Source organism: Denticeps clupeoides, chromosome 3 (assembly GCF_900700375.1).
Source record: "Denticeps clupeoides chromosome 3, fDenClu1.1, whole genome shotgun sequence".
NCBI lineage: Eukaryota > Metazoa > Chordata > Actinopteri > Clupeiformes > Denticipitidae > Denticeps > Denticeps clupeoides.
The window spans coordinates 3,754,439-3,765,967 of NC_041709.1; the positions used below are offsets into that span (position 1 = coordinate 3,754,439).

General features: G+C 44.3%; 1 protein-coding gene across 2 annotated transcripts in view; it reads left to right on the forward strand.

Annotated features, from left to right (window-relative positions):
• The window catches only part of eng (endoglin), a 35,894-nt gene extending 24,611 nt beyond the window's left edge, over nucleotides 1-11,283 (forward strand). The window contains exons 5-14 of one of the 2 annotated variants that reach the window (XM_028974831.1): nucleotides 1,098-1,266; nucleotides 1,407-1,566; nucleotides 1,659-1,761; nucleotides 1,962-2,163; nucleotides 2,590-2,726; nucleotides 3,188-3,421; nucleotides 3,896-3,962; nucleotides 8,399-8,506; nucleotides 8,599-8,657; nucleotides 8,771-11,283. In XM_028974831.1, coding sequence (XP_028830664.1) covers nucleotides 1,098-1,266; nucleotides 1,407-1,566; nucleotides 1,659-1,761; nucleotides 1,962-2,163; nucleotides 2,590-2,726; nucleotides 3,188-3,421; nucleotides 3,896-3,962; nucleotides 8,399-8,506; nucleotides 8,599-8,657; nucleotides 8,771-8,788 — 1,257 coding nt within the window. In that variant the 3' untranslated portion in view covers nucleotides 8,789-11,283. The remainder of the gene's footprint in view (nucleotides 1-1,097; nucleotides 1,267-1,406; nucleotides 1,567-1,658; nucleotides 1,762-1,961; nucleotides 2,164-2,589; nucleotides 2,727-3,187; nucleotides 3,422-3,895; nucleotides 3,963-8,398; nucleotides 8,507-8,598; nucleotides 8,658-8,770) is intronic. The other variant, XM_028974830.1, reaches the window with a different exon arrangement.
• Nucleotides 11,284-11,529: the final 246 nt, after the last annotated feature.

Below are 11,529 nucleotides of genomic sequence, written 5' to 3' on the forward strand. Positions count from 1 at the left end.
ACTTCCCAAATGAGAGTTTCTGAAGTAGGTAATGACCTGAGTGAGTTGGGTCAGAAACAATTTTTCCTGCATGTTTTTCTTTTTTGTGAATTAAAGTGAACTGAAAGTGAAATGAATGGTGGATGAAAATGGAGGAAAATTGAACAATTACAATATAATACATAGTATAGGATGTTTAGGATCATGACATTAAATTAACATATGCAACATGTCAATATTTATATTTTTGGGCTGAAATCTAATTTTAAGGATGGGTGAGGCTTCAGCACATCCCAAGGACATCCAATGGGGTTCAAGTCAGGAAGTCCCTTGTTGGAGCCACACTGGCTTAAAACACATAATGCATGGGGAAATGCTCTTCAACACAGTTTTATGTTCTACTGTTTATTTTTGCACAGTTTAATGAATGATTCCTGGTCATGATCATTCCAGAGTGATTTAATGCATTCCATTATATGATTTATTTGTTTATTCCCTGTATCGAACATATTTTTTGAACATTCAGGGTACAGTTTATTTATGGTTATTTCGGCAATCAGCTGTAGAACTGATCATCTTACTGCTTTCTACATTCTTAAATAAACTTGGGGGGATGAACTTTTACAAAATATTATATAACATAACACGATTTCATCTGGAATGGCCTGAACTGCATTATCTACCAGCGCTTGTTCTCCACTCTTGTCTTGGGAATGAGGGACTGTACTGTACTGCAGTATGTACTGGATGTATATATTTATACACATACAGGGCCAGAACTCGCTGACGCACAATGTTAAAAAGGTCTCATTTCCTGTCCCCACTCAGGAAGCAAAGGAAAGACCTTGGCTCCAATGGTCTTGTGCAACTGGTGGATACTACCATAATAAACATTCCTTTTCAAATTGCTCTGCTTCCAGACAAAAAGGCCCGGGGCTTTAGTCAGTCAGGCAAACTGGACAAATGTGAGCTAAAGTGCTTTAAATAAAGAGCCGACTCCAGCAATTATGTAGCAACACTGGATGAATTTGTAGTTCAAATCACAAAAAAAAAAAAAAGTTCTGAATGATGCTGTGATGCTGTGGTGTCTAACCACAAATGTCTGTGTTCATCCACAGATTAAAACCAACTCAACATTAAATCTCCCCGGTAATCATGTTAAAGTGATGGAAGAGGACCTTCCCTTAAACCCAGCAGAACTATTGAAATGGACCTTCAAAAAATTTGGTGGCATAACGTCATACAGTGCTGTTGAGTATACAAAAGAGGCCTTCCCACATAGAGATGGTGAGATGTTTTTCTGATCTTTTGAAATGAAATGAAAGTGAACCTTTTTAATACTGTTTTAATACAAAGGGTTCATTTTTGCATAACATAATTTTAAAATTTATTCAGATTTATTTCAGTGTATATGCTTAACCTTTCAGGCAAATTATACAACTTCGAATGCAAACTCCTGCTCACTGATGGACTCTACCCAAAGCTTGATCACAGTCCAGAATCATCTGTGAAGTCCTGCTACCATCTACCTCTAGCGAACCAGGCGCAGTTGCACATCATCAACATCCCAGATGACTCCAGCATCCGGTAAAATGCGCACACTTTACCTGGTAGCACAGCGACAAGGAATCAGAGCGCCTCCCAACAACAGATATGTAAATGAATGGCTTTTGTTTCAGCCACGTGTTTGTGCAAGTCGTCCCGAAAGACACAAAGCTGTGCCTCAGAGGTCCTAAAGATATTGTGTGGGAATTAGCTGAGCTGAAAGACAGCAGTTTTTTGGTAAGTCATTATATGAATCTGTAATGTGCATATACATTAGCAGGATGTGTAAGAATTACTTTTGCACTCTATTCATGAGCAAAAGAGAAGCAGAAACACAGAATATCTTTCAAGACAGTTTATGAACTGTTAATGCACGTGAACGGTCTACTTATGACGAGCTTCTGAATTGAGCATATCTCCTCCATTTCTCTTCACAGTCCAACAACTTGATAAAGATATCCCACCTGTCCAGCACGTCACCTGTCCAGTCCACCGACCTTCAGCTTTTACCCATGGCTGAGGATTTACAGGGGCAGGCTCTCAAGTATTTTAAATTGAACACCTTCACTAGCTACTCAGAGATTCACGCCAACACAATCGCAATCAAACTGGTGATTGGGAACAATGAGGCTGCTACAGGTAATACTTGGATGCCATCTTCTCTGAATGCTGTCTCTGCACAATAGACACAAACATTTGGTTCTTCCTCTTTTCCAATAGTCACTCAAGTAAAAGCCAAACCTTCACAATTTCGTACACAACTTCATGGCAACAACACTGTGAAAACATAATGAAGAACCTTTTCCTAGCGGTTAAGGAAGCGGCCCCGCAATCAGAAGGTTGCCACTTCGAATCCCGATCCGCCAAGGTGCCACTGAGCAAAGCACCGTCCCCACACACTGCTCCCCGGGCGCCTGTCATGGCTGCCCATTGCTCACTCAGGGTGATGGCTTAAATGCAGAGGACAAATTTCACTGTGTGCACTGTGTGCTCTGCTGCTGTGTATCACATGTGACAATCACTTCACTTTACTGACTATGGTTTGCTGCGTTATCCCTTGTTCAGAGCCAACGACGATGGTGATGACCACCTCAGCGTCACCTATGGCGCCCATGCAGATGCAGCTGTATACCTCACCCGAATTCAGGTCACCACTTGACACTTCGGCCAAAATCCTGAGCAACAAGAGGATCTATGCACAAGTAAATGCTCATATGTGAACTTTGACCCAAGATTAGAGAACCTGTTTATTTGAGAAAGAGCATAATGTGTTATGATTTTTTTAAATTATTAAACAAAAAGCTATGGTAACCTTTGCATCATTTAACATTTACATAAGTGTCTTGCTCAGGGACACAATAGTAAGTGAGGTTCGAACCTGTAACTTTGTGGCCACCTGGTTTGTTGGCGAATGTCTTGCCGAGTTGGCTACTACCACCCCATTGACATGCTTTATAATGTATTCACTCAAATGATCAGATTGCAGTAACTATTATTCATTATAATTAAATATAAATATTTCTTCTGCCAGTTTTCTTTAAGTACAGTTGCCCAGCAACATGTCAGCAAAGCGTGAATTCAGCTGTGGTGTGCAGTACTTAACAGCCTTAGAAATGGAATATGAGCCCTTTTTTAGAAACATCTGCCTGTGTCATCTTGCCAGATCTCAGCAGAGTTTTTGGGGGATATCAGGATCACCATTAAGGTGATGAGCTGTATGGTGAACTCTAAAGGCTCCTGCCCTGTGATGAGGGAAATGCCTTTTCGACTGGAGCCCTGCATCTCCACCATCTGCCCCAGAAGCACCAGGTTGAGCTTCTCCCTGGAGCATCTACAGGATCTGGCCATCACCAGCTGGGAACTGAACTGCTCCGTCCAGATGTGCCACGCTCCCGAGGTGAGCAGTTCTATCCCACATGCCACAGATTAAAAAAAATCTTTCAATAAAGTGCAACCAAACATGTGAACTGGATAGTCCTTTATTCTGAGTTACTTCCAGGAAGCCAGCATTTTAACCTGCACCTTATGGTCAATTGTACAATATTCTGTCATGGCCGTTCTTTATCATTTTTTACTCATATATATAAAATATTCCATCCACATTCTCACAATAACATTTGTGAGCAAAACCAAAAGGCTTGAAGGAAATCTGCCAAAAAATAAAACAGACTGCAAGCACATGAACTTCAATTGACGTCACTTCTAATACGATGGATATGCGTTTTAAGAAGTGAGCTCTTCGTTGTGATGCTCATTCCTTTATGTTTCACGCTTCGCTACGTTCGCCTTTTTTTATTTTTTAATCGTCGATTCTATTCATCATCATCATCATCATCATCATCTCACCCTTGTTATTTATGCCCCTAATCAGGTGTGTGCAGACGGAGGAAGAGTGAAGCGCAGTCTGGAGGTCATCCAGGCGTACAATCCGGCACCAAGTAAGAAAGTCTTTCCGAGCCCTCCCTCCTTCTCCACCTTCGCTTTCGTCTGTCCCGCTGCCGTTTCAACTTTCACCTCCTGTCGCTCTCTTTCCCCAGTTTGCTTACATTTCATTGGCCCATGGCTGTTTCCCTTGTTAGACCTCGGGTGTAATTGTTTTTTTTTTAAGAATTTGACAAAGACCAAAAAAAAGACAAAGCGAACAACAACAAAATAAGAAGACTCATCAACCATGTCCCCCGTGGAGCACGCCACGTTGCTCTGGCAGCGGTGTGTGTGCACGGCGACGTGGCCAGGATGTGCGGCGGGGTCGACGAGGTGGATGTGAGGTGGGGCCCGCTCTTTAGGAAGGCCTGCTGCCTGACCTTGTGGCCACAATCAAAAATAATGAGTCTGTTGGGGATTTATTGTGTCCGAGGTCTGGCTGAGCAGTCGTCCGAACGCCGGGCCTCGGCCGCTATTGTCAGAGGCACACAAAGAGGGGAAGGTGTTACTCCTCAAAGCGGGAGATAATCTCCGGGCAGATGAGTCAGGAACAAAGCACACATTCCTCACCGCCGAGCTGAAGGAACGGCACGCGAGTGCAGGAAGAAAGGCAGGGGGGGGAAAATGTGATCGTTGCTTCATGTTTTTCATGTTAGCAGCTCGCATGAATCCCCATTATTTTTTTTATCCTTTAATTTGACTTTTTCATTTTGGAATCTTGGTCCTTTTCAATTTCATTTACTGCTCCAACCCATTTGTTTCAAGCCAGCAAGGGCTGACGTGAGTCGAGGGAGGCTGGGATTTGCGGGATGGAGGGCTGGAGCCAGTGGCCAGCTCAAATGCTTCCTCCCTTTGGTCTTGAGCAACTTCTCATTGACCCCAGAGCTGGCTCTAAAGCCAGCCTGCCAAATTCCATTGCCGAGCGGCAGCCAAGAAAGCCCTCCTGACTGTCGCTCGCCATCACGTGACCGCTTCTATTCACAAACGTGGGCCCAGCGGTCGGATAGGCAGTGCTGACATGTTCCAGATGCGGGCAGGGCCACGGGGCGGCGTGGGGCGTCTCTGGCAGGATGCTTTTCCCCCAGGCTGTCCTTCCTGTTTGGGAGCTTCTAGGGCCCTGGTGTCCATCGCCTCCTCCACACCTGTTCACCAGCTTCCTGCCTCTGTTTGCTCAGCCTTCAGTCAACGCCGCTGCGCAAATAACTCTGTTTCAACTGCTGGCTTGCAGGGGTCCTTTCTAGAATTATTCTGGGGGGAGAAAAACAAATAACCGTGTGGCATAAAGGACTCCAGCCATGTTCAGGGACAAACAGCCACCGCACAGCCCCTTTGATTGCTGAATTTGGGTCTAGGAAGGCTGTCAGCAAATATCCTGCTGGGTGAAGCAATGCCAGGGTTTTTTTCTTCATTAGGTTCTTTTCTTCATTAGGACATAAAATGTCCTTATTTCTTGTTCAATTCAATGTATTCAAACACAGTGGTCTGGCTGAATACTCAGCTCTTGTTGGCTGTCATGTATGCATTTAAGTCATAAAATCCAAAGATTCAATGATTTATCAGATGATAATGAAATTATTGACCCTCAACCTTGGTGCTGTGCAGCATGTATAATATGTATTTTTTTTTTAGTTATGGCCAAAGGTTTTGAGAATGACATTACTAGTTTTCACAAAAAAAAAATCTGCATTTCAGCCCTGCAACAAAAGGACCTGCTGAGATCATTTCAGTGATCCTCTCATTAACACAGGTGAGAGTGTGGACAAGCAAAAGGCTGGAGATCATTCTGTCATGCTGATTGAGGTAGAATAGCAGACTGGATGCTTTAAAAGGAGGGTGATGCTTGAAGTCATTGTTCTTCCTTTGTAACCATGGTTACCTGCAAGGAAACACGTGCAGTCATCATTGTTTTACAAATGAAGGGCTTCACAGGCATGGATATTGCTGCTACTAAGATTGCACTTAAATTAACCATTTATCAGATCATCAAAAACTTCAAGAAAAGAGGTTCAAGTGTTGTGAAGAAGGCTTCGTGGTGGTCAAGAAACTCCAGCAAGCGCCGTGTCCTAAAGGAGATACAGCTGCAGGATCGGGGTGCCACCAGTGCAGAGCTTACTCAGGAATGGCAGCAGGCAGGTGTGAGTGCATCTGCATGAACAGCGTGGTGAAGACTTTTGGAGGATGGCGTGGTGTCAAAAAGAGCTGCAAATAAACCACTTCTCTCGAAGAAATACATCAAGGACAGACTGATATTTTGCAAAGTACAGGGATTGGACTGCTGAGGAAAGTAATTTTCTCTGATGAAGCCCCTTTCCGAGTGTTTGGGGCATCTGGAAAAATTATTGTCCAGAGAAGAAAAGGTGAGCGCCACCATCAGTCCTGTGTCATGCCAACAGTAAAGCATCCTGAGACCATTCATGTGTGGGGCTGCTTCTCATCTAAGGGAGTGGGCTCACTTACAATGCCAAAGAACACTTCCATGGATAAAGAATGGTACCAAAACATCCCCTGACCTCAACTTCTCCCAAACATCCAAGAACAAATTGGTGAAGAACGATGCAGTTTGCAGTTTAATCTCAATTGGATAAGGGTCCAGGGAGTTCTAACAAACTCCAAGTACTCATTATGAAGGAATGGGTTGCCATCAATCAGGATATGGCCCAGACGTTGATTGACAGCATGCCAGGGTGAATTGTAGAGGTCTTGGAAAAAGGGCCAACACTGCAAATATTGACTCTTTGCATAAACTATATGCAGTTGTAAATAAAAGCCTGACACTAAGATCTAAAATCACTGAAACAGCAAACTCAGTATTCAAAACCAGTATTTGTGTCATTCTTAAAACTTTTGGCCATGACTGTACACTATCCATATAATATGCCACAGAGGTAGAGAATATAGAGTGTTGTATGAGACCATACAGCAAGAAACAAACCAGTCACTGGTCAATAGTTATCATGCTGCAACTAATGGTTTGGGTGCAGAACAAACACAAATCTGGAGATTGTTGTTCAATGCTCCAGGAATGTGCTATTTTATGGATTAGATATGTTAATGATGATGTTATTAATGCTGTAAGTACATGTAAAATGTCCAGATCCTATAAGGTTACCTCTGTTATGTATTATGTGCTGATCCGCGTTTTGTATTTATTGACTCCTTCTCTGGCTACAGTCCGACAAATATAGTGGAGCTGCACCGCTGCGTCCCCATTGGCCGGTTTTGGAGGGTAAACGTATATTACAAGCATCCTGTTTGGGTGTCCCAGGGAAGATAAAACAAAGGCAGAGAGGAAAGCTGAGACAGGTAGTTAATGATAATAAAAGCAGTGCAGGCAGGAGCCCAGTCCCTCCTCACTTCCTGCTTCATGAGACCGCTGGCACTTCGGGGACGTTTTTTTTTTTTTTTCTTGGTTTAGTCATGGCACAGGATGCAGCAGGGCCAGGTGAGCTCGGCAGGATGGCTCGGCCTGTGGGGGGCTGTGATTAGCTTCCGCACTCCAACACCAGCGACATCCAGGAGATTTTTTTTTTTTTTTTGTTTTGCCTCTAAAGTAGAAAATAAAAAGGAGGAAGAGCGTGAGAGGAAGGGAGAATGAAGACAGGTAGGGATGTTCATTGTTTCTGTGCCAGGTCCAGCAGGCTGCTTTTGTGGCTTGTCAGCAGGCGCAACGTCTGGGAGGCGGCGGTGGGGGCCTTCTGCTTCACATCTGCTTGCGGTCGTCCGCTCTGTGTTTTTATCCCCCATCTGTAATTGCCAGGAACGGCATTAGCAGGCCGACACGAGGCAAAATAAATCCCTGGGGAGTCCCTGTCAGCACCAGGCTGCATGACCACATCGCGTTGAAAAAGCGAGCGAGGCGAGCCTGCCTCGCACCCAAAAAAGCACCGACCACCTGCACCCGGTTCGGCAAATGTCCCCAAAAGTTGAATTTCGTCTGGGCCACATGGCGGTGCAGTGGATAGCAATGTGAGCTCACACCTCCAAGACCTTGTCTGTGTTGTTATTACATGATCCCCCCGTGTTGGTCTCCTATGGGTTCTCCGATTTCCTCCCGTTGTCCAAAAGCTTGTAGGTGAATTGTGACACTGAGTGAGTGAGAGTGAAGGCTTTGCATATTAACGAGAACCGACAGGCATCTTCTGAAAATATATGTTAAAGTCAAACAGAATTTCTGAACTGAACTTTTCTATCTTTTAATAATTAATTTCAATGACCTTTATGGATGTTCTAAAATAACCTATTTGCCTTCCCTTTGCCATTAATGACATTCTGACACATTCTGAGTGTTTATATCCCTCTGTCTATTTTTTCTTTCTTGCATTCTTTCTTTCTTTCTTTTATGTTATTTAAAAGGTTTATGCCATTATTGCAGCATTTCGCTCCTATTAATCTATTGCACCTTTGTTAAAGCAGTCACCTTAAAAGATCTATTTATCTATATGTGTTGCAGGGCATTGTTTTGACTTCGGGCTGCCGGCTGTCCTGGGCATCGCATTTGGGGGCTTTCTAATCGGGGTTTTGCTGATTGGTGCCCTGTGGTTTATTAAAATCCGCACAGGTAAAGAGTGTTTGATTCACGAATTCCTATCACGGAATGATATTTGGCGTTTGCGTGAATCCAAGAATGAAAATAAGAAATGTGTGTGACAGGACACCCAGCTGCTCTGAGAGTGAGTTCGGCCACAGCGCACCTGACAGGTAAGACGCAGGTTAGTTGCGCCGGGCCACGCTTCTTCTCACATGGAGACCCCTCATGGTTAGATGCTGTCATGTCATGAAAGGCATCTGGTTTATTTATTTCTCTCACACCCCCCCATTGCAGCATGCCCTTGCTGTCTGACCAAACGGCCGCCGGCTTCTTCCAACCTGCCTACCTCTGAGAACAGCAGCGCCAACGCCAGCATTGGCAGCACCCAGAGCACGCCCACCAGCAGCATGGCCTGAGCCCTCCCAGCACCCAGAGGGGCCGCCGGCGTCCCCACCGTCTCAACACCACCAATTGATTCGCTCTCACCCGTCTCCCTGAATGTTAAAGCGGGGCCATCCCGTCTGATCTGTGGCCTTTCCTCTCACCTCTCTAGCCTCATGTCCAAAGACAGCAAACGGGAAGTCCACAAGGAGGGAAACAAGAAAAGAAAAGGGAAGAAAACACACACTCAACTCCCAGCAACAGGAAAAACAAAGCATATCCCCCAAGAACTAACAGGAAATTCACTGCATTCTTTTCAGCGACTTGTGCCTCTCTGATGGCGGCACAATAAGGCCCACAAGGGGACGAGCGAGACAAAAGATGAACTTTTGTGAAACATTATTAAAGAAGCCGTGCAGCCCGTTGCAATGGACAAACACTGCTTTCGTGAAACGTTCCTGCTCTTTTTGTTTAAATTGGGGGTTGGCGACTCGTCACGTCTCCCCCTCAAAAGTTTTTTGATGTAACTTTTTGACAGCGCGTAGGAACAGCAGCAGCCACTTTTTATGTAAAGGGAAGTCTAGAACTTCATAATGAAGGGAAGATGTGCATGTTCGGTGGCGTACAGTAAGGCCAAGTCGGATTCACAGGCCCAGTGTTTTTCCTGCTGCAGTTTCCCTCCAGTTACATCATGTGTCGTTGCGTCATTTGTGCTGCAGCCCCCTTGCTCATGAAAATCAAAAATCCCCACGTTGTTACACAGTCTCTTTAAACAAGCGACAGCTGCACTGATCAGGGCTGACATCTTTTTGAATGTTGCATTGTTCCATAATAATTTAGACATATGTATGAAATTGGTAGTATTTGGAAAAAAATCTGGTTTGGTGGTGAATTTTGTGGTTAAAAAAACACCATGAAATGTACAAATGTGTATAGTTTTTCATTTTGGTTCGGTATGGACCATTTTCCCTTCATTTGGAGGGCTTAGGTGCATAGCAGAACCTAATAGCATTTCCCTGTAGAGCCCCTTTGGAAAAATTCATCACTCTCGCAGTGTATTAAAAAGTGACATTATTGAATAATTTCACGATAACTTATTCTTTTTTTTTTTTTGTTAGTAATATGGAAAGAGTGCTTTTATCATCATCATCATCCACTACTTTATAGTCGTTTTTGTTCAAACATGTACTGTAGAACCCATATGACCCATGTTATTTTATATATATATATATATACATACAGCGAGAACATGTTTTAAGTATGTGTGTGTATATGTGATTGTGTGCGAATGAGAGGCAGATTTTTTTTTTGTTGGTGACTGAGAGAAGGTCTTAACAGAATAGGAAGTAAATCGTCATTTGAGCATTTGTGCAATAGCATTAACTATTCATGTTATGTTCTGTGTCAGTGATTTAAATTTTCATTTCCCTGTAACCCCCACAAAAAAAAACCCCAAGTGCATTTATGTCATCTGATGAGCTTTTCAAATTGTGGCATTTACAATTACACCACAATTTTAAATAATTTCTGTCCTAACGTGTTATTTGGGTTTTATTAACATGTTTTCTGATCCAGAGTGGTGTTTTACGCCTGTGATCTGCCTACATTTTCACAAAAGAGCTGTTGACTGACACAGCCCAGAACACTCTGTCCTCTCTCGGTTAAACGGAGCTTTTTTAAGCCTCCCGGACCCCTCTCCCACCAGCATCCCTGCGGTTCCTCATCTCTGACAGTGTACAGAGTACAGCGTTTTGCGCCGGGCTCTCTGGCTTTATCTGCTCGGCGCGGGGCCGCACAGATCGTCCTGCGCGCCCGCAGGCCCCTCACTCACGGTTACAGAGAGGTGGCTGTGATACGAGCGCCGCGGTGCAGTGAGGAGGAGGAGCAGTAACCTTGAGACCTAGACAGTCAGTGACAGGGTTTTTTTTTTTTTTTGTTCCCCTCTCTGAGGCCTGACAGGATGCTGGGAAAGTCAGGCGGCCTGTCAGCAAATCTCCTCGTTATCCCTGAGAATCCCTTCCCCACCTCCGTCGAGCACTTCCTGCGAAGAGATAGAGGAGCGGCGCGGGGAACCAAAAAAAGGCGCGCACCCCCTTTCGCACACAGATAGGGGTTGATCGGCGAGAGGGAGTGGAAGGATGTGTGCCGGGCCAGGGGAGGATGTTCTGGGGTTAATCTTGACGAGCTACTGTCACCCGGCCGCGCTGCTTAGTGTTGAACTTGATCACGGCAGGGGTTACAGTCACAACGAGACTTTTTTTCCCAGACATTTTCTTGTCAGACATCTTGCGACTGCTGTGACTGTGTCAATGTTTTTGTTCCCAGGGACACATGGTAGCATACCTTCATCATTAAATTCATATTCAGACCAGATTCATGTCATAGTAGTGTTGTAGAGTTGAATAAAAGGAATTTAATCAAATGTATTTTTGGTGAACTGGGTGTATTTTTGTGAAGTTTCAATTACGGCATTTATCCAGAGCAGCTTAAAATCAGTATTTACAGGACGGTCCCCCCCTGGGGACACAATGGTAGTACGTGGGATTTGAAGCTGGGTCTTCTGGTTCATAGATGAGTGTGCTACCCACTTGGCTACTACCACCCATGTTTCACTATCTTGACATCTTTTCACTATCTTCTGGTGAGAAACATGCTGTTAAATTTTACAACCA